Here is a 24,785-nt window from a genome sequence, read left to right as displayed (position 1 = left end):
GGTGCCATTAGTCATCTAAGACATCGCGATCAAATTAGCATTGGTGAGACCATATCAAGGGTGTGAACGCTTTTTTACACTCGCACTCGGACCTTGCCCATTCGGCGAGTGTTCCGATAAGATTGTTAGTCATTTCAGTGATGTTTTGGGAGCATAGTACATAGACAGAATGTAACCCTGGTTACAGCTACCCTGGTTCTATAACATGCACCAGGGTATACCACTGTCACACGGGACCCCAGTTGAGCGTTGTACTGAGGTCCCTGAATTGACAGTCAAGTGTGTTACCACTTGATCACATATCCGTAACAGACCGTATCTACGAGTAAGATGTTACTTTTTTAACTTCAGCCCAACCCCCTCCAAAAAAATAATATATTTTTTCCGTGACCTTGATTTTTTACCTAAGAACATCCACACCATATTCTGATTGCATCGTAAGCTTCGTGACCAAGGTCCATCGCTAGTTGTTCACCACTGTTTCCAGTAGAGTGTCTACACAATCGTCCGATTATTCAGATCTTGTTAACTTTGTTAGGTGAACTTTTTATTATGCGCTGATCTAGATAAAACATGCATAGCTGAAACAGGTGTATCAATACATTTTAAAAGTACTGTTGATCACATGTTGGCATGAAATATTTAGATGATTAAAGATTATTTTATGAATAATTGACCCAATTTCTGACCGTGTGACCCAATTTTAACACCCAGGTGGACCAGTAGCACTTTGTCTAAAGACTTTTTTTCATAAAAAACCCCAGACAAAGTTACTTTTATTTTATTCTAGACGACAACCCTCTAATATCTAATTAAACAAATTCGTGGCGACCGACAACGAGCATCGATTATCCTAATATATTTATGTAATAGTTACGGCACCAACTATTTGAGGTATTGATGTTACACAGGAGCGCTTTAGTGTATAACCTAAATCACAAGTATTCGGTATCTGTTGCCTTGTTACGCAGTGCGCACCTCGCTGTGTGGCTGTGACGATTGGTTAGGTGTATTTTTAGGGCGTTTTTGTTGCTAATAAACTAGTTTTGGTTTTCAATTGTTTTCACGAAAAGTGCATTTGTCGTAACAGTTTCAAACTATATGAAAACCAGTTTTATCGTTTGTTTTATGGAAAACCGAAACTAGTTTTTTTAAACTACCGAAACCCCCATCGGAGGCGGTTTTGTCGGTCCGTTCCAGCCGATACCTAGTCCCTTTGAAAGCACAACATGGCGGACAGTGATCCAATATATGAATGAAAAACCATTAAGTTGAAACAGGCAAACTGCGTTATAATTTTTTGAACAAATTCAGAAATAATGGCTACATGCAGAAACTCTATCATGTTGTTGAATTTGTACACACAACCATACATTTGTTTCTTCAAACAAAACTTTCGTAAAAGGTTTCGTAACTCCCAAAACCCTTGCAACCAAAACTGAAACTTGTTTGGTATCAACAATAACGTCCTTCGATACGTTCACGATTAAACGTGAGGTTTTCTGGCCCGTCTGGGTGTTGTCAATTTAATGGTGAAAACTTTTCGTCATTTATACTCACTATTGCCTTATGTAAATAGCATTATTGTTTTATGGGTGAATGTGGTCTAGATGTATAAGTGTTCACCTCTCACCCAAGAGGTTGTGGGTTCGATCACCACCAGGGTGAGAGTGGTATAGTGGCATAAGTGTTTACCTCTAACCCGAGAGGTTCTGGGTACGATCTCCCCCAAGAGTTCTTTACCATGGCCGCTTAAAAAGGACACAGTACTGATTTATGCCCAAGAAAAGGACTCGTGAGTGATGTTATAAGCTATCAGCTTTCGTCCATTCTCATTCATCAGAGGTTGAATAATGATTTCGTAATAATCTAGCTAAAATATGGTATAAACTATAAATTAATGTTTTAAATGTTACTGTGTCATTATCATTGTGTGTTATCGATTCATCAATTTAATTCAAAAGCTATATGTTTTACAGTATTGATTAAAGTACATAAAGAATGCATTTACAAAATAACAAGTGATTTGATGCGACGCGTGTTGCAAAACCACTGCACCGCATCAATCATTAATTTATATACGTACATAGATCTACTTACAACCCTTAAAGGCCTAGTTTAAGGAATGTTTGGCATGATAATCTCCTGCTGTGCATCTCCTGCTAACCGCACTGGTGTCACAGTAGGGGCCGATTTCCTGTGTATTTATTTTTTGGCTTAGGGCCATTTAGGGTCCATATTTATGATAAAACATTGAAAACTGCGCAGCAGGATACTCAGATTGGAGATCTGATAAGCCAATTAGGCAATAAGATTAAGAGCAATTAACAGAGGTTGTGTACAAATACCCGTTTTTTGTTTGTTTGTTTGTTTGGTTTTTGGTTTTTTTTGGAGGGGTCACTTATAGAAGGCTTAAACTAGGCCTTTAACCATTAATAAATTTACTGCAGTTCAGCTTCAGAAAATTCTGCATCCCTTTGGACAAAATATAATTTCGACCACCTGAATGGGGAAAAACAAAAACACACGTTTTGTTTCCTATATTTTATTGCGTAAGTTCTCGTTTGGTTTGGTAGAAATTACTCAACATGCATTACATAACATTGACACGGATGATACTTTGTATCAAAGTGAAATAAAATAATAACAGAAAATAGAATTAAATATATGAAAGAAAACATATTTATAATGTAGATCATTTACAAGAAACATTCAGAAACATACACAATTCAAGAATGACTAACACACCAGAGCTGACGTCAATATAGATAACAAATCACTTAACATAGCACTATATTTCAATGACGTCATAAGATTTGTGACGTCATCAATGAAAACAATTTCAAATGTAATGAATATAATCTCGTTTGAAAGTAGCATTAACTTATTTGATATATTAATGCTTGGGACAAATGGTCAAATATGGCGGAAACGGAAGTAAGAAACAAAAATTGATATACGGATAAAAATACGGTTTGTTTAAACGATTATCTTGTTGATGTTTAAGGTTGTTCGTATGTATGTTTGTATGTTCAAGCTGTTGTTAATAGAGTAAGAGATCAAAATAAGTGACCGAGTTGTGTGCAAATAGACGACAGCTGTCTGTGAACAATGGAAACTATAAATGGCATATTTGAACCGATCCGTCATACGAATTCAGTTGTCCAAAAACCTCTGTGGCAAGTTTGGTGAGAATATAGCGAGTTGAAGTGAAAATATTTTATGTGATTATTAAAATAGAATTAAGAAGATGTTGTTAGCTTTTTTAACCATAAACATGGCTGCACTTTAAAACGATTCAACAAGTGCACAATTGATTATGATATGCTACTGTTAGTAGATGTAGGTATCAGGTTCGCCATAATACGTTTGTATCATTTTAAAGGATATTATGTGAAAATGTTAAAGTTTGATCAACAATAACATAACAAACAAGGTTTTGGGTAATGGGAAATTGCAAAATGGTAACTTCGCGTCCAATTAGAGTTTAAAATATGCAAATATATTAACTGCAATAACTTTGTGTTTAATGCATTTTCTGTCATTTTGGTTTGCATATGAGTAATCCGACAGCAAAACCCTTTGAAAAGATACCAGTTGTAATTTGGGGTAACCAGACATCAACATTCAATATTATGGTTTATATATCTGTCAGAGAACTAGCTTATGTGTGGGTCGGGTTCCTTAATAACTTAACCTGACGTCACATATATATAGCTGTCATAGAACTAGCTAATGTGTGGGTCGGATTCCTTAATCACTTAACCTGACGTCACATATATAGCTGTCAAAAAACTAGCTTATGTGTTGGTCGTTTCCCTTAATAACTGAACCTGACGTCACATATAAAGGTGCCAGATATGTCATGAGGATATGGAAACAATTCTACAAGCAATTTACCCAATTATCGGAGATGAAGGGAATGGTCAACAGCAAAACACACGTTTACAAACATGTCATATACAAGCCATGTCAGGCGTGGTATTCAATATTGAACTTAAGTTAATCGTATGGTCATACATCATTAGCTTCATTCACTCTCTCGGTCAGTACTCCGATAAGCTAAATCGTTCTTAGATCCAATTAAGACTTCAGTTTATCTTGTGGTCAAACATCATTGACTTTTCATTCATTCTATCGGTTAGTTGTTTATTAAAAGTAATCCGAATAGCTACATCGTCGTAGATCCAGATATGACTTAGGTTAATCTTATGGTCATACATTATTGACTTCATTCATTATATCGGTTTATTATTTATAATAAGTAATCCGATTAGCTACATCGTTCTTATATTCAATAAAGACCAATATTGAATACCAACCCTAATTGAACAGCAGGCTACATAGGAATCAATACATGTCTAACAAAGTAATAGAAATAAATACAAGCAATAGTTATGTAAGTTTACCCTACAAGTATTTACTGTTAGTCAAACGTCAGAAGAGGAACAGGTTGTTTTTTTTTCAGAAATTTGTCACGTTTTTCATGTCTGTAAACGTCTTACTTTTAAAAAATAATAATATTAAAACTTGAACTTCCGATTCGAAATAAATCATAAGGAAACTTATATTTATTTTAATATTAGAATCATTATATAAAAAAGGGCGGTTACAATTTAGTATATATAAGTACTATGTAAAGTCTCGTACTAAGGGTTTTGACTATGTCCAGTGACAATGTTTTAAACAGATGTCATAACAAACGTACGGAATCCCATTAGGGTCATTGCGATCCCACACATCGACTTATAACTTGACAATAAAAAAGAAACGCCAACTTTGTTTGTTACAATTTTCAAACTTGTAATGTATGTTCTTTGGATAAAAAACACATTGTGTATTCATGTGAAATTAAATCAGAAGATTCGAGATTTGAAATTTTCTTTGGTGAATCTTTTTTATTAAGTCTTGTCCGGTGAACAAAACAAACTCTTTATCCATTGTTGGATGGGTGAAATCTAATTTAATTGACTGCCTGGAAGTTTTACTATATAAAGAAGTCTACAATCTTTAAAAAAAAAATGCCAATTTTGCGAAAAATATATGTTTTCTTCGTTGTTTTTTTTTCAAAAGTCTAGGGGCGGATGGTGATGGCCCTGGTAGGTTTCCGTACAAACGCAATCACGAATGTGTTTGAAACACCGTTGCGACTTCTCGTTTTTTGAAAATCATATGAGACAATTATCCATTTTTCATAGTTCAGTGCATTAAAACAAAGGTAATATACAAATGTAGTATACAATATTATATAGCTTAACTAAACAGTGGAATAAACAGTTCAAACAAAAGCGGACGCAACAATGAACAAACATGTTTCAACAACAAAATTGAACACAAGACAGCCACAAACGCAAACAACATTGTCATGAAATATTTATCATAAATATTATTTTGCAATCATGTGAGAAATGCAGTTATATTTTAAATTCCTCAAATGCATTGATCTGCCTAGCAGGGAAAATAAGAAAAGATAAGATATCAGTTGTGTTAAACATTTTTGGTTACTGATATGGCTCTTAAAGCTGCACCCTCACAGATTGAACGTGTTGACAACTTTTTTTTTTTTTTTTTTTTTTTTGGAACGAGCCAATTTTTGCGAATATCCATGGAAACCAGTTATATAAGACTGCTGACATATATTAGATCGCAGATTTTTATATTTAAGTTTAAAAATTAATGTTTTATGCATTTTTCTTGAACCGTTAGTACGGTTTATGCCACAAAACATAAATTTTCGAACGGAAATATGAAAATATACGATCTGATTTTTTGTCAGTAACCTTAAATCCCTATTTTTCAGATATTGACGCAAAAAATCCTCTTTCCAAGAAAAAAATATAAAAAAGTTGTTAAAACAGGTGGGTGCAGCTTTAAAACATTTCTTGATAACTAATGTAGCTCTTAAGTTCGTCGTTATACACATTTAAAAAAATACTAATTTAGAAAGCATAAAAAGTATAAAAGGCTCAAATCCATCGTATATTAATTAGTGTATTGTTATTTAACATATTTTTATATCATTAAGCTAATCGACACATTTTCCAAAGAACAGATTAAAGAAAAAACACACACAAAAACAAGCCTATTCGGTTTATGCATACTATAAATGATATGAATTTTGGAGAAAGTGTTCTGTTCTTAAGAAATGGTCATTATTTAGTTAATTATTTAAAGCTATTTCATTAATTTAGACGTGATATACATTAGCCTCTCTTTTCTATTTAAATCTTTCCTTTTTGTGCAAGAAAAATATACTGAAAAACATAACCATGAGAAACTGTGTATATTTCGTCTGAACAAACATTTGACAGTTCTTGATTGTGAATATCATTCATGTCCTTAATCGATATTATTCGTAGACAATATATTCTAAATTGCTATTCATCTGGTAATGATTTAAATGATTTCTACTCTTAAATGTCAACTGAAAATCATAATTATATATTAAGTAAGCAATCTATGCATACCATCTGTAACATGATAAATAAGTAAATCTTATGTTGCAACTACAATTTTATTGTAATTGGATGTTGTGTATTTTTGGCCGGTGGCCGATGTTTACTTGAATAAATTGAATTGAATTGAATTGAAATTATAACCGGAAAAGGAGTTAAATATATATAAGGGGCTAATGTGTATCACGTCTTAAAATAATGACATAGCTTTAAATAATTAACTTTATAATGACCATTTCTTAAATACAGAACACTCTCCCAAATGTGTATGATTTATAGCATGCACTGAATAGGCGTGTTTTTGATTGGTTTTATTAAACCATATGTTATATTTATTATGTTAAATGTGTCGTGTAATAATTATATCGTATGATTAGTCATAATTTATACTTATACTAGTAGTTAAACTAAACCTAAATAACTCGTATATCACAAATAAAGAGAAGAGCTAAAATATATATTAACACCTAACTTAAATGACGTACAGGAATAATGTATATTTTTTAAACTAGAACAAATGTAGACACACAGGGTAAAAAGTATACATAATATATTATGCCTTAGGAATAAATGGCAGTCCCCAAAAAGGGTTTTCATCATATGAATTGAACACTTGACCGGGCCAGACAAAAAATAAAAAATAAAAACATACATACTTTTTTCAGTGGACATAACGTGAAAAAAATATTACCAAATATTATGAACACTAAGTAGACAGATCCTTTACTTCTTTGGAATTGCAAAAATGTATGTTTAACAAATAGTATATATTTTGTCTGATAATGAAGTGTCATACCATTTCGCTGAAGCAGTTTTATAGATGATAATTGTTTGTTTTCAATGTAAGATCGTAATATATTTCATCGAGTGAGCTCAAAAAGTTATATTCACTTGTTGTGTTCACGAGGTGAAATATATTGTGATCTTACACTGAACGAAGAAGTTTTTTTTCCATTTATGGAAATGACGTCTTTGATTTTTATTCCCAGCTTTGTTTTGGATAGCAGAACGGGCGAGAATTTAAAAACAGTGTATATTATCAAGTTGATATTTTCACTGTTATTCTTAATGAACGTATGTTCTGCTCTGTTCTATTAACACGAAAACGACTAACATAGAGAATGAGTTTACCTTGAAAATTATGCAGAAAAAACGTATCAGTTTTAACGGCTATCAGTTGAATTTTAATGCACTCTTATTATTTAAATTATTTGCAGAGAGTAAACTATTTATTTAGCACAAACATATTTTGAATCGTTTCAAAATGGTACTATTCTTTGATTTTTTTTGTTGTTTCACACAAGGTAACAACATTTCATCTTGCAATTCCAAAGGTTGCAAACAAACATGCCCGTGCACCTTCGGTAGGAAATAACCACAATAATATTAAACATTAAACATATACAGCAACTGTCATGGCAAACTGAAGATGAACCAACGACCCTACCCACAATGTCCTCAACCCGTCTGCTCATCGTAGACAAAATGTATGACATCAATTGAGATATATCTATGAAATAACTTACAATAATAAACCTTAAATTTCACAAAGACCCTGTTTTTACATATACATAGCATCATTATGTAACAATAATGATTGATATACATGTACAAGAACGTCATTTTTCGTTTCAGAAATGTACACTTTACCGGTGTGTTCAGTCCTCGAGTGTCTAATTAACTATTTCAGCACTTTAAACAGACACTGCAGAATATGCATGACAGAATCTATGAATACATGACATTGCCTCGGAACCGTTTGTTTCAGAATGTCTTTCTTAAATTTAAATTCATCCAAGCCTTAAACAGGACACAAAAGTATCTGTCCTGAAAGTTTGGACCCTTTCACAAATGACCGAGTCTTATATGGAACCAATTGGCAAATGTCCAGGTTTCATAGCGTCGCCTTCGGCGTCTTTGTTTTGTGTTTTATTTTAAGATTGGAGTGGTGTCGAGTGGTGTTGTTTGGTAGCCTCGCCCTAAAACCAGAAACATGGCCTTGTATACATTATGAACAGTCGGATCGCTCTCCTCAATGATTTGGGATGTTGTGAAATTTAACCCGTCAACAATGTTCCGAACGACTGGTCATTGCGTATGGGCGCTTTAAGCAGGTATTTGACGCCAAGTACCAGAAAGAACATGGCGCCCTTTGACGCCCCCTTTATATTCTACCGGCAGTGAGCAAAGTGTCTACAAGTCATATTTTGCACATTTAACCTGTTTTAAACTAGAAATCAATCCATTCACAGCTACTAGTCTAGTATGTTGCAATGTTTCAACTCGCTACTGGCGTCTCTGTTGAGGATGACGTCGACGTCATTGGCGTCGATGACTTAGTTTTTAATTCCGGCGACGCAGCGGCACGGCCAGTCTCATTGAGTTCTTTGATTGCCTGAAGTTCCTTCTTTTCTTTCATTCTTCGATTTTGAAACCAAATTTTGATCTGTCTTTCCGTCAGGCATAACATATGAGATAGCTCTATCCGCCGCCGACGCGTAAGATATCTGTTAAATTTAAACTCTTTTTCGAGTTCTAAAGTCTGAAATCTCGTGTAGGTTTGTCGTCCTCTCCTCCTCTGATTCGAGTTTGGCCCTGCAATGATAAAATCATTAATCAATAATTAAATACATCCACAATACCTCATCATACATATCATTGATAGACGTCCTTTGGCGTAATGACTTCGTAATAATTGAAATTTCTATTTCAAAATGATGTGCATCTAGATCTATATTTGTTTTAAAACAAACGCCTTTTTGCAAAAAAACAAAAACCCTTTTTTATTTTATTTTACTCTGAGTAGACGTCTTTTAGAACGGTATATTGCATGTGTTTTGATGATAAGAGATGAAACATAAACGTGAAAAACCATTAATGCTATAACTTCACATGAGTCATTTCTTCAATTATAGGAGAATAAAAAGTATTTATCATTCGGGCTTTTTTATTCACATGTTTCAATAAGCCGTGGACACATGTGATGCCTCCAAACGTTCACATCTCTTTCTATACAATATATGTTTTTTCTACCACCTGTTATTCAACGGGACAAACTAAATGAAAAATAAGTTTCCTGGAATTTAATTCAATGAAATATAATTATTTGACTAACATACGATCCGTGTATAACATTAAGTTAAGAATTGTTAGCTATATTAGTAAAAATTATGGAGCGAAGTCTACATAGTACAAATGCATTTTGCTTATGTAGCACGACCTTGGATTAAGATAAAAAAAAAATGGTACACTATGTTAAAATAGTCTAAAAAAAGAACATGTTTTGATTCTATTTTGTTTCATCATTTTATGGACGTTTTTGTAATGCATCTGTTTACAAAACATCACTGCATGAGTCTACACTCCACATTTCCATCAAACTTGCTACGTACAAAAGCTATTAAAAATGCATTTTATAAGCAATGAAATAACCACAATTGCCAAAAATAGCTTGTTTAAGCTGTTTAGATTAACCAACGTCATTTTAAGCTAAGTTACGAGATCAGCGATCAATAAGTAAAAAATACGGAAAACAAGATACAGATTTTTCAAACCTTTTTCCGAAAATATCTTACACCAAACGAAACAGATTTATTAAACACGACATTCAAATATATATTTTGAAATAATTAGTGTGTATTAAAATTATAATAATAACATTTTTTATTAAAAAGTATCATTAAATGGCGAATGACAATGAGGCTTTGTCTGTACCATCATCTTTAAATATAAGAATAACATATATAACAGAACAGACATGTTATTCAGACTTGTACAATGCACATCGTCTTCATATACATACATGTTTTCACATATCATGTGAACGTGTATATACAACACGTTATGGTAAATGGTAAAACAATGATGTTATAATTAGTCATACGGTGTTTACTTAATAAAAAACAACATACTAATTGCAACAATAAATAGAGACAGAACTAAATATTTATCTTTCAACATTCAATAAACTATTTATCATAACAAGAGGTTCTTTGATATAGAATGCTTTTTTAATTTAGTCATTCTTATCATTTATTTTCAATGATTGTAGAAATTTGGACACAGAAGGGTACATGAAGTAAAAACGTTTAAGATATATCTTTCTAACATCAGAAAAGGGAGACAATTCAGAAAGGGCAAAATGTTGATGTTTCGTTTTACGAGGTCCATCGTGATTCGCTATGTTATAACCACAAACCAGACCAAAAAACAAACATTCATTTTTCATGTTTTCCATCAATTTCAAATTATCCATCAACACTGTAGTCTTTGTTATGACCTGAGTATGCATATTTCCCTGTATAATGAGACATTTCACATTTACCACCAATTCTGACAATTATTTTCTGAAGATGAAAAATAACCATAAAACCATTTACCCCCGGTATAGCGTTAAGCGTCTCCATACACTACAGTGCGATATAATAACGTAAATGGGCTGTATTCATATATCTCCAACTGTTTTGAGACGACCCCTGCCGAGCTGAATATTCCGTAATGGGTTTTCGCGATGCTGGTTTCGCGGTGTTAAGATTCAGCCGCCCAAAGTGTTTAGTCCTGAGCTGCTGCTAAAATGGCTGATTTTGGTGATTAAGGAAATGAAATAATTACCTATAATACTTCACATATAATCGTTCTCCAAAGAAGCAAGTTTACACGCACATGTTCGGGCCACATGTGAGCACCACTCATAGCCAATCTTCAAAAGAATTTTGATCAATTAAAACCTGTTATTTCTACTAATTGCTTCAACTTATATCCCAAATATTCATTAATATTGCACAATCTTTGTTAAACCTGCGAACATATGTTGGGGTTGCGAATCTGCACTAAGATACTTCCATATTTATGATATATTCTTAATGTTCTATAATGGCTAATAAAGTGTAATAATAACCATTTATTGCGTCATTAGTTATTTGATCTCTGATATAATTACTTTTATGTCACACTGATAATTCTGAGTATGTTAATGTGAGTGCATGAACATTTAAAAAATCGAAACATATTTTTTTTCACACCCATGCGAAACTCCCTTTTTGCACCCCATAACTCTTAAAGTGTTAACAATCTTAAACACTGCTGATAAACAAAGAGTCATACTGGCATGTCGTTGATATTGCTGTAAAATAAGTATATGATAATGCAGTAAAGAATACCATAAAGTTAGAGTTGTTATATGAAATTGTAAACCGAGTATTGAAAATAATAAAATAATCATGAAAAGTCATTAAATTGATACTTAAGTTTCAGATATTATTATTATTATTATTATTATTATTATTATTATTATTATTATCCTTATTATTATACGTATTGTCATTATTAGTATTATCATTATCATTGTTAATATCATTATTATAACTATATATGTTTTTCATAAATATTATTAAGTATTACTACAATATATTATTATTATTATTATTATTATTATTATTATTATTATTATTATTATTATTATTATTATTATTATCAGATCTGCTTCTACCATATAAAGTTCACGCAATAAATCAAAGATTGATCTTTAAATTGTATATGTCTGTCTAAAGTCAAATTGCATTAAATAGTAAAGTTAATTTGCTGGTCCTATTTGTAAACGACACTTAAGTGGTAATTAACCTTTGGACCTGCCTTTTGTCTTCGTGTTCGGTTCATTTCCGACTCTTTAACCAGGTGTTAAATTCAATGTCCTCACAAATACATATATCATTCTAAATAGATCTAAAGACTGGCTTTGAATATCGAGACAGATAGCACTGACGTAATTCAAGTCCTTAATTATAAATAAGTCTTTTTCAATATTTAAGTTTATTAGGTATCGTTGGTGGCGATTTCAATGGGTTTTCTCACATTGTTTTATTCGCCTCAACTCAAGCAAGACCTTTGATCTGTAAGCCTATTGCGTGGTATGGGCTCATTATTTATGCCTTTGCCCCGTTCCTTCAGAATATGAATTTGATATTGTTTATGTCCTCCGGGCCTTGTGCAATCGATACCCAATAAATAATGTAAAAGACAAGGCAGGTCACACGAAGCCAGTGTCATCCACGACTGAGCGCTGGGACACGTTGGGAAGCTGTCTGTTTTTGTCTGGTGTTTTTGATCCCAAGAATATACAGGATGACGCAGGTTCATCGATTTAGATCAAACTTGGTAGAATGTCATGTAAGATACACCTTTGAAGCACTTCAAAGACGTTTTCCCTTGCTTTTTCAATCAGGTTCATTTAAGATATAATCACCAAGTAAGATTTTTGTTTGTAAGACACGCGTTGATTGATTGAGTTTGGAAAAAAAATCGAATTTGATATATTTGCAACTAATCGGAGACGTGTTCTGTATTTCTCTTTTTGAGCATGTTCATCTGACTTACAATCAAAAAGCGTCCCGTGTTTCGTAGTAAGTAAAGGCCATATGAAAGTGACACTCGTACATGCATAGCAAACATAAAATTTTGAGTAATAAAACTTTAACTACTTACTATTAATGTCAATAATACATTTATGGAAAGTATTAGTTACTGATAACAAGATTGAAACCGTTTATTTAATTGGTAAAATTATACAACTATTAAATGACTGGTGGATCCTAAAAGATTTACAATGATCAACAATCGTCTCATTTGGTAGAAATACCGTGTTTTCTGCACCTTTCTTTCAAATGAAACACGGTATCCTTCATATGAACCATTGTTTTCGATATTCATTTATCTTTTTCAGTAAATGAAACAATTGTATTAACTGTGGTAACATCTTATTTGGGAGTAAGAGTGCATATTCAAGTATTTTTGGCGACGCTTCAGTGCTACCTTTGCGCCAATTCAAGGTAATGATGTTAGAGCGACAGACGCTTGCTTCCTTGAGCTTCATCTCCTAAACATAGAGACGATTATGATTAAGCGACCCACACATTTAAGTTGAAGAGCACAATTTACATATTTTTAAATCTTGCAATATGGTTGATGTTGTAATCCATTTGAAGATGAAATACAATAATGGTCCAACCCAAACGGCGGACCACACACACACACACACACACACACACACACATGCTATAATAGTAACACATGTGTTATACCATCAAAACCTCTTCTTAAAACCATCTTGAACGACATATTGTGTTCAAAATCGCCTATTTTGCTAAATTGCCGACACTTATTACCGCTAGGTCAATTGTAATCGAGTTTTCTTCAGAATTATCCCTGAATATGTTGGCAACCAGCGTTTCATTCATATGTCTCGAAGTTCATGAATTTGGGAGTTCAGAATTACCACAATCTGTTGTAATTTCATGCAATGGTAACAGTAAAAACGCACGACGATCCCAGATTTAAAAGCCCTTCAGAAACGTATACTCTAATTCTTCATTCGCCAATTAAAAATGACATTTAGTAATAGAACCGTACATTATCATTGAAAAAAACCTAAACCATCAAATTATTCTAAAGCAACCGAGACGGCATCATTAAAATCTTTAATTGCAAGTTAAAACGGTTTTCTTTGTTCTGGCTTTATATAACAGATAACAAGTGAGTGCAAAATGATACTCATCTCCCAGTTCATAAGAAGGACACGCCAGACATAATTGTACGTTGACCCTAATGTTTACCACCCAGGCCTGTTTTTAATCATTGCGTAATGTTGAACAGAATGCAACTCTTTTTGCCACATGGCCTATTGAATTGTTATGCTATACAGAACCTGTTGTTACGTTAATTATACGTTCCTCTTACCAATTAACTGCAACTCCTATACCTGGCTTTGTTTGGTTCAATACGTTAATGATATATCTATAAGGCTCGATGGGAATGCAAATGAATAAAGCACACATAATTTCATAATATTTCATAATTACGAGGAATATCATTCAATTATAAAGAAAATACCAGCCTTCAAAGAAAAAAGCGGAACGCATGCACGAACAAAATCAATGCGCAAATTGAAGAAAGTCAACCAACTTTCTTAATCATTATAACTCAAAACTACTTAATTCAACACATGGAATCTAAAATAACCAAATTGGTACTGAAAAAATGAAGGAAAAGAAAGCGGGAAACCCTTATCGCTGAAGGTCTTAAAAAACGGGCAGAAAAACGCATGAATTTGCGTAAGTTTCGAAAGGCATGGAAAAAACACATCCTTGTAAAATTGGCAGTCAACCAAAACTAGGGTGGCATTAGAGCTATTGTGGATGGCAGTAAAACGTTATTTCTGCCATAAAATCAATTGGTACCTGGTTTTTATACGAGATTTAGCAATTAATACGTATTATATCCAGTAATATTTTGGTCGTAAAAGTACGTCGTTAACAAGTATATTGACTTTCATGACCAAGAGGTAGACATTCCTGACCAGAGGAATATGAAGAAAGGTATCATAGTGTTCTCGTTGATACTCTGTTAAACGAAGTCGGAGCACCTCGGCCATTTTCCATCGAAAATAACCTCTGATGTTTATCCGGCATTAGTAGAAAGAAGTTCGTAAATATAAGAATAATAAGACAGATAATAATAATAATAATAATAATAATAATAATAATAATAATAATAATAATAATAATAATGATAATAATAATAATTATAGTAATAACAATGATGATAATAAAATTGATAATGGTAATTATTTATGAAAATAATAATAATAATAATAATAATAATAATAATAATAATAATAATAATAATAATAATAATAATAATAATAATAATTATAATAATAATAGTAACAATAATCATTATAATAATGTAAATAATAATGAAAATAATAATGAAAATAATACTGATAATGATAATAATAATAATTAATTGTAATGTTTTAATGTCTAACTTATACTACTTATTTTGATTTGATTCCCAGTGAATTGTGTGACTGTATAAATAATACAGATCAATAAGACTGAAGTCCTTAGGCTGAACTGCTTAACTGAAATTACTTCGCGATCTACTAGCAGCGTAGTTAAATGTTAAGAATTCTGACATTGTTTACAGCCCATATACATCCCAGGATGTTTTCGATGAAAATGGCCGAGGAGTTCCGATTGTATGACACGACAAATCAAGAACAAAAATAACGTGAATATAAAGTTATTAACTAACTTGACTATATCCCCAATCCGGAAAAAAGAAGTACCGTAAAAGTCTTGGATGCTTCGAAGTTTGGAGTAATTATGTACTTCTGTGTGCGAAAATGTAGTTTCAGACCTCATTTGATGCATTGTGTATATATGTTCACCAAAACATAATGTATGATATGATAAAATTATGATGGAAATTGATTACATGTACATTGAACGAAAGATAATGCAATATAAATGGAACCAATATGTGCCTCTCCTAAACTTAATCGCAATGTCAAAATGTAAACATCTAGCAGCAATGTACTGGTAGTAGAATAGTCAAGCGGCACCGAATACATAGTCGAACCGAAACAACAGCAAGTAGAACCATTATGTGCCGTTCCTCAACTGATTTGCAATGTCAAAAGGAAAACATCTAGCATTTTGTATAAAAGGTAGAATCGTCAAGTGGCATCGAAAACATGGTCGAACAACACCTACCCAAGAACGCACTCTTGCAAATCATCTTGCTTATCTACTAACGGCCTCAAGATTTTGAATAAGAGTGGGCGGGGTGTTACTTTTGGGTACAACTTTCATCATGCTTCACCGAAACAACACCTACCCAAGAACGCACTCTTGCAAATCATCTTGCTTATCTACTAACGGCCTCAAGATTTTGAATAAGAGTGGGCGGGGCGTTACTTTTGGGTACAACTTTCATCATGCTTCGCTCCAAACAGAGCCAGAAATATATGGTTGAAATGTGGTTATGGGGAGATGTTTGGGGTCCTCTTCCGGTGGTGTTGGTTAGTCTTTTATTCTTTAATGGTGTTTTCTGGTGCATACTACTCATTTTTTTTTTCCGATGTTGTCATTCCTTTTAAATTACTCAATTTTCGGGGTGGGGGAGGTTACACCCACCGCTAGGTCAGCGAGTGATCTTAATACATGTATCAGGTTATTATTTAATAATAAATGCCAGAAACAGTTTTATACCTCGAGGCACACCCATTTGACGCTTTGTTTGACGGATTAACCCCACCTATATTTCTTAAATTCCAAAAGCTTTGCCTATTTTTACCTTCGAAAATTCCTTTTTGGACCACAAAAAACAAACATGACAATCAGCGTTTTCTTATAAAGATGTATTTATCGAAATGGAACGCATAACCATGTTACATTATGTCCGTGACAACTCAGAACGAATGAAACATGTACATAAAACAGACATTTTATTGAGTATTTCCTTTAACAAACACCAAAAGGAGCGAGTTATATTGTAATTGATCAGGATTAACAATAAACAAATCAATTATGAAGGATTACGATGGTTTCCTTTTTGCACGCTCCGCTTTTTAATTTTTATTGCGGCGCTCACGCCATTTTTTGCGGCCAAAACCCGTCGACAACGAAATTAAAATAGTGTGGCTTTGGAAAGACGTTACACTTTTAAACTTGTAATATGTACGTTCCTAGAATACTGATGATTCTAGAACCAGACCATTTGGAACTCCTCGGCCATTTTTATCGAAACCAACATCGGATGTAAATGGACGGTTTACAATGACAGTAATCTTTAAATCTAACTACTCTGCAAGTAGATCGCGATGTAATTTTAATTTAACAGTAAAAAATCATTACTTTACTCTTGGGAATCTTAATTATTTATGCAATAATACACTTCACTGGCAATCAATTTGAATTTATATATGTATATACAAACTACTCGTTAAAACAATAAATCTAAAGATGCTATTATTTTAAAAATTTACGAACTACTTTTTCAGATGTACCGACATACATCCTAGGTTGGTTTTCGATGGAAAATGGCAGAGGAATTCCGAATGGAAATCAAAAGTATAATTTTATGAGACAATATTATTTCATGAACATATTAAAACTCTCAGCGTGTTTGTTACAATAATGGCGCCAGCTCATCCCCACATAATAGTAACATTTACATCACAAAAGGCAAAGGTGGTACGGTAGCACGACAATTAAACTTTTATTTATCTGCATAAAATTTATCTTCCTCATAAATGCAAATCGTAGATCACGTCTGCAAATTTTCAAACGATCGCCATTTTATGTCGTCTGCAAATGACTTTAATCACTAACGATTATTTCTTTTTCGGTGGCAATAACAAGCAAAAAATCATAGCTTCAACGCGTCGTCAATGATTTGAAACATTTATTGTTCCATTATCACGACCAATTGGGTGTAAAAATCCATCCCGATATTTATGTGGACCTTGTAATTGATAATGGATATATGCTTTCCCTTGGCGGCTCCGAAGTTCGCTTTTATCCTGGCTGGGAGCATGCTTCAACACCAGCGAAGTATTGATTTCTTCTACCAACTCCAGGGACAGCTCAAAACACCACATGAAGACATGCACAGCGCGCATGTAATGTGGGATAATGGTACAGCACTTTGTCCTATCCGGGGACGTTGAATTCAACATTTCAATTACGTCTATATGTATATACGTATGTTAGACACGCGATGGTATAGACTAGTTTGGTCATACTTTAACATACGACGTCTGGGATGTGCTAAAACATGCCTGCCGACAAGTTAATGCATATGATGGCATGTTTAAGTCATACACGCAACGCAGCCGTTTGAAATGTTATTGCATTTTATTATTGCAAAAAACAACATGTGACTTAAAGTGTATTCTTGGTTATGCTTTAAACTTTATTTTTGAATTGCCTAATGGCTTACAGTTTATGTGTGGCAAGGGGGTAATGAATTTGGAGTGCCTTGAACAAACAATAAAAGTAAATTCACTAATGGCTAATTAAAAATATTACGCCGTTTTTACACAATAATGCACACAATTTGATAATTAAACAATGCTTGTATTCTTTTTTGATATATAGTATAAGCCTACTATAATATTGAATCCATAGTATATTTTGTTGATTCATAGTAAAAGATGAATATAATATTGAATCCAAATTTGTATATTCAAATACATAAAAACAGATTAAAATTGAAGACCACACATTGAAACTATTATTAATCTAATAAATGTGAACACATTTAATATTAAATGCTCGCCATCTGTCGAGATGTTCACAACGCTGTCGTGACTTGTACAAGTAATGAAATTTTAATCTTTACGAGATATTGCAAAAACTATAAAATGCTTCGCTGATGACGTGAATCAGACACCGTAACCAGGGTAACGAGTCCCGCCTTGAAACTGGGAACTATATTTAAGTTTAGGAACTACTTTTTACTACCGGAAATGTGCGCCAGTCATAAAATTGTGCTTTCCTGCATCGGGGGCTGCAGAATGCAATTAGTGTTTTATGGTTCGATGTTCTGATGGTACAGATAAGCATTCGTCTGGGATAAGGCCTAACGTTGTTATACCGAATATGGTGCCCTTTTGAGAAAAAGCACCCGCACGTTTACTTGAGTTCTCCCTGGGTTTTTTGATACATTTTCGTTTTTATTCTGGTCAGATATGATTGTTAATGCATACAATAGACAACCTTTTACATACATTAGATTTGTAATATGTTAAAACGGATCCTATGTATTCTGAAATATTGATGCTGATCTCATTTGTTTGTTGTTTACACCTTTATGACCAAAATAAGTTCTGCTCCTCGTAGAGCCGATTGTAAAGAACATTGCTAAAGCCAACAACATCAGTGCGGGTATACCACGTGATAAATTGCGTCATAAATGCTACGTCGGAAGGTAACGTTTTGCTTCGAATAAACCCTTTAAACAAGAATAACTTTAATATTTCTTCACCATCTTAAATGAAACATGGCGCAGTCTACGACCCTTACATGTCCCCGCCTTCGGTCTTTTACTAGAGTTCTACTGAGAGTTGAGTTTCACAAAACACATTGGAAAAAACTCTTCACAATACAACCGCCTTACGGAGCACTGTCAAGACGTTATTTTGGGAAACAGGTTTGAGAAAACTTATTACTTAATCAAACTCCGGTAATAAAATGAAGGCGGGACTCTCCGACTGCCATTTGTTTCATTTAAAATCGTGAAGAAAAAGAAATGTTATCTTTGTCTAAAGTCATCAGTCGAAGCAAAGTGGTGCCTTCCAACGTAGCATTTATGACGTAATTTATCACGTGGTATACACATACAGTTACCAAAAAACAACACTAAAGTCAAAACATGCTGAATTTCCAGTATATTGTTATAATTTTGATCTACAAGTTTATTCATTATTTTCAACTACATTTACAGTAATTATTTTCAACTACATTTTGAATCATTATTATCAATTACAATTACATTCATTATTTCAACTACATTTACATTCATTATTTTCAACTACATTTACATTCGTTATTTTCAACTACATGTAGAATCATTATTTTCAACTACATTAACATTCATTATTTTCAACTACATTTACATTCATTATTTTCAACTACATTTACATTCATTATTTTCAACTACATTTACATTCGTTAATTTCAATTACATTCACATCCATTATTTTTAACTACATTTACATTCATTATTTTCAACTACATTTACATTCATTATTTTCAACTACATTTACATTCGTTATTTTCAATTACATTTACATTCATTATTTTTAACTACATTTACATTCATTATTTTCAACTACACTTACTTTCGTTATTTTCAGGTACATGTACGTTCATTATTTTCAACTATCTTTACATTCATTATCCATAAATGGTGAGAATCAGCTTCATAAACAGAACTTTGTTCTCTGAGTTCCTCTCACACCGCGGTTGATTTACTTCAACCAAGCTTGAAATTCAATATTTTCGCTATAAAGATACTGAATTTCTTAAGCCGGTAAATCTCGTACTAACGAGAAACGGAGATCAAATTAACGTCCTGATTAAGACGGAAATGTAACGGAAGCTGGAGATGTCAAATCTAAGGTAAATTCTTTGATACACAACATATTCATTCCTTTGGAGGAAAGATGGCTTTAAACTATCCTTGGTGTACTTGCTTTACCAATGCTTTATATCTCAAAGATGTACTTATGATTAAGAACTAGTAATATTGTCCTGGAAGGATGATCAAAGTTTCTTAAGTACTTTGATATATATCTTTGCGTGCATGTGTTTATTATAAGAAAAGAGTATTATGACGTTATAAGACGACGTATTATATGTCTAAGGTATATTTGGTGTTATAATGATTATTGACTGGAAGTGTTGTCTTAGCTGGGTGTGCAAAGTGTATTATGGCATGTACCTGGATAGATGTTATTACGTGTATGAGTTTAAAACACGAAAAGTAGTGTATTATGACGTTGCAAAATGGAGCTTCTGTAACTTTGTATACGTTTCCCCTTGACTTTATCATCCGACTTTAAAGCAACGTTTGTACTGGCATACTAAAGAGTCCATGAGTTAAACGTTAGTTATTAGAATGCTTTTAGACGAATGACCAACAAAAATAAGGGGAGAAAGAGTTTTTCATTCTGATCAAATAGAATGCAGATTTCTAATTTAAAGATGAGTATTTGTAATAACTATTCTTTTTTACAGGGTGTGGCCGTATTAAAGGGGTTTTCATACAGCGGATGATTTCTGACTGGAGGAATTTTGACAGAGCCGTTTGGACCGCTACCATTGAAATATGAAATGATATATATATATATAACTTTTAATTCCTTGAATATCCCCAATCCCAGTAATTCCCTTTTACAACTCATTCACCATGCCCAAGGGATGGGAAATAAGTGAAAGGCAACATTTGCTGTTTGTCCTAACCCCATGTGTATGCCTGCCATTCCCACCCCGATTCACCCCCGGGAAACAAATATATAAGTCCAATCGTGCACAAAGCTCTTTGTCATCCAAGCAATAAGCCATGAAGGCAAATGCGTTATTGTCCTGAAATACATTGACAGACAAAATGTAGTGTCTGATCTGGGGGTAATGATGACGTATGATTTGGGACAAAGTCAGAAAATAGAGACATATGGTCATCTCTTTTCCCCCGAGCAAACTTTGCAATCAATCTCAGAGACGGTGTAAGCTTTAGTTTCACTTCTTATAGGTCAGCTAAGTGTGATGTTCTTACTTTCGATTTATAACAGTGAATTTACTTGTAATAACAATTTTTAATTTAATTTAAGTTTTTACAGGGAATTCACTTGGACAGGTCATCTGAGTTTTATATTCTTACTTTCGATTTATAACAGTGAATTTGCTTAGAATAGAACAACGGAGTTTGAAATTTTCACTTTCGATTTATAACAGGGAATTTACTTTCTAAAACTATTTTTGGGCCCTATTTAATCACCAACTTGTAGAGTAAGTTTAAATTTGAAAGTGGAATCCGATTGTTTGGATTGGACTGTAAAATTAGTTGGACAATCCACTTAAAGGGGCTGTACTCCGTATGATAAAATAGCGGGAAAAAAGAAACTTGTCGAAAACTGACATAAACTTGGCATCGATGTGTACAATGCATTGAAACTTACTAACTGAAGTACCACAAAGTTAACAATTTATTTAATTTTAGCAGTTATTTCGTATTATTTCCATTAAAAAATATTACTGGGTATGTCTACCAGGTAGAATTCATTCCTAATGCGTGATTGGCTAGTCGGTGTTATCACGTGATATAACCGAGGTAGGTGTATAGCTTAATTATGTCACCCAATTAGAGTAAGCCGTCTTAGCTCAGTGGATACGACGCTGGACTTCATTTTGGTACTTTTTTTTACAATTATGATAGCAGAACGTAACACATTTTATTAGATAATTGTCCTGAGATTCGTTACAGAAAAAAAACTTTTTTTAGCTGTGTGCATTCTTAATACCTAAATTTTCTTTTACTTTCATTGCACCAAATAGTAATACACCTAGGAAATTATGTTGCCGCATCTGTTGATGGGGAAGAGGTGGGTTTAAATGCAGGAGGGATATGATAGGGCATGAATAGGTTTTCAACTGCGAGTAATTATTGACAGATTTTCAAAGGGCCTTCGAGATCATCTGCCGGACATTATCTCACTGAATTATTGAATCACGTAACTCTTCCAACCCGAAGGATATCGACAAATTTCCTTGCTCAAGGGGTGAGCTCTTTCAAAAAGTGGCATTTTTACAAGTTTCCATGCTCCAGGGTTAAGCTTTTCCGACGCGAGGGATTTCGAGAAATCTCACAAGGGGTGAGTTCTTTCAAACAGTGGCATTTTAACAAGTTTCCATGCTCCAGGGTTAAGCTCTTCCAACGCGAGGGATTTCGACAAATTTCCTTGCTCAAAGGGTGAGCTCTTTCAAACAGTGGCATTTTAACAAGTTTCCATACTCCAGGGTTAAGCTCTTAAGCCCGAAGGCCTTTGACAAGTTTCCTTGCTCTTAAGGAGGGCTTCTCCGACTCGAGGGATTTTGAAAAGTTTCCTGCCCCAGGGAGGACACTTCCAACCCGAGGGATTTTGACAGGTTTCCTTGCTCGAGGGATGGGCTCCTCTTACCCGAGGATTTTGACAAGTTTCCTTGCTCCAGGGGCAGGATTTCGAAAACAACATTTGCAGTTAATTCATATTGAGACTCTTCACAAACCTGTTGTCAACAATGTCAATATTGTCACTTCAAATATTTATAAAAGTCTATCAAAGGGAGTCTGTATATCTCTGTAGGCAAAACGTATAGACCACGAGAGCATAAATTATTTGTGGACAAGAACGACCTGCAAGAAAACACATCAAAACCACCCATTATCATTATTAACAACTTCTAACACACAGCATTCCCGTAGACCATTTGTAACTTGATATATGCTTTGCAACTGATACAATATTTATGTTGTAATTGCATTTGTCATTCGTTGAAGCAATTGTGTAACTATTACGGCTGTTTTTTGTATTTACGAGTTTGCTTTATTATGACGGTCAGAATAACCAACGGCCAAAGGGATGTTCAGATAAAGCTATAATAATCAAGAGAAATGTATTGTTATGCCAATGTTTATCGATTTTTTAAACTTTTTTACAACACTGTATAATGTGTGAATATATATACATTGCGGTCAAAAATACCCATGAGAGTGCAAGCGGGGGGGGGGGGGGGGGGTCCTTCGTTTATGCTGAAGGAACATCACGCGGAAGAGAAGTCCAGGTGTGATACCCTAGCTCTTTTCGAAAAGACCTCTTGGTTTTTTACAGTGTTTGTTGTAAAGCATGGACACACGGGCTATAATTTTCCTGAGTTAGGCCAGTATTGAGTATACCGCTTTTGATAGCACTTCCCTTTCAAGTCAAATGGTGAGCGCCAAACAAACCCCCAAAAATACCAACGTATTTTGATATGACGCGGCCAAAGATTCAACCTACGATCTCCCGCCCAATAGATGGACTCCTAATCCGCTAGGCTACAGATACGTTTTTTTCCTGACAAGAAGAATGTGAACGCTAATATGTACGAAAGAGTTTTAAGCAACTGGAAGAAGTCCTGATACGTTATAAAAGTTCTCCCCCTTTAATTTGCATAATACACGGCTTATATGCAAATGATTAAATAGCTACACTTTTGATTCACTAACATATACACATACGTATTTTCTCTTGTTTGAGAGGGAGTTTCATCATTGGTGACATTACATGGCAGGTGACTGTTAGACCGCCACCCGATAATATGACTTCACAGTATATATTTTTCCTAAAAACTGTTGTTGGATGCCCGCAACACCACCGTCCCCAGGTGAGATGAAACCATTATTTTACTTTTAATTTTAATGCATTAATATACACAAATCATATGTTTTTTCTTGTTTTGATATTTTGAGTGAAAGAAGTTAAACATAATAATACATTCGAAATATTTTTTTATAATATTGCATCAACTTTTAAGACAACAAAATGCTTAGTTTAACTAAGTGTGCTCTTTTAAGACAACAAAATGCTTAGTTTACACTAATAGGTTCAAAATCGCCATATTAAAAAAAGATAAACTGGAACAATAAATTTTGCAAGCTCATGTCGATGTTAAATACATGTAGTAATTAAATTGACGTATAAAATTGGAATTTTATATTCGATTCAATGCGTAAGAAGTTGTATTACATTAATGTGTTAATGAATGCGTTTGTATAATTTTCATGCCCTTCTTGATCAAGTTTTAAAGTGATACTCGTATTTTAAATCTATACATACACATGTATAACAAACATAACTTTTGAGTGATTAGCATTTCATTACTGACTAAATAATGCATTTATGGACAATATTAATTACTAAAAACAAATTTGTAGCCGTGCATTTAATAGCTGAAAACGCAAAAATAT

The 24,785-nt window shown here is 33.5% G+C and overlaps 1 protein-coding gene across 4 annotated transcripts in view; it reads right to left on the bottom strand.

The window, feature by feature from the left end:
* Nucleotides 1-2,529: 2,529 nt before the first annotated feature.
* Nucleotides 2,530-24,785, bottom strand: part of LOC128234779 (homeobox protein LOX2-like) — a 73,203-nt gene continuing 50,947 nt past the window's right edge. For all 4 annotated transcript variants that reach the window (XM_052949296.1, XM_052949298.1, XM_052949297.1 and 1 more), the window contains one exon: nucleotides 2,530-9,050. In XM_052949296.1, coding sequence (XP_052805256.1) covers nucleotides 8,734-9,050 — 317 coding nt within the window. In that variant the 3' untranslated portion in view covers nucleotides 2,530-8,733. The remainder of the gene's footprint in view (nucleotides 9,051-24,785) is intronic.

The sequence above is a fragment of the Mya arenaria genome, chromosome 5 (assembly GCF_026914265.1).
Source record: "Mya arenaria isolate MELC-2E11 chromosome 5, ASM2691426v1".
Taxonomy (NCBI): domain Eukaryota; kingdom Metazoa; phylum Mollusca; class Bivalvia; order Myida; family Myidae; genus Mya; species Mya arenaria.
Note: the sequence above shows the minus strand (reverse complement) of the source record. Positions and strands in the feature narration are given on the sequence as shown.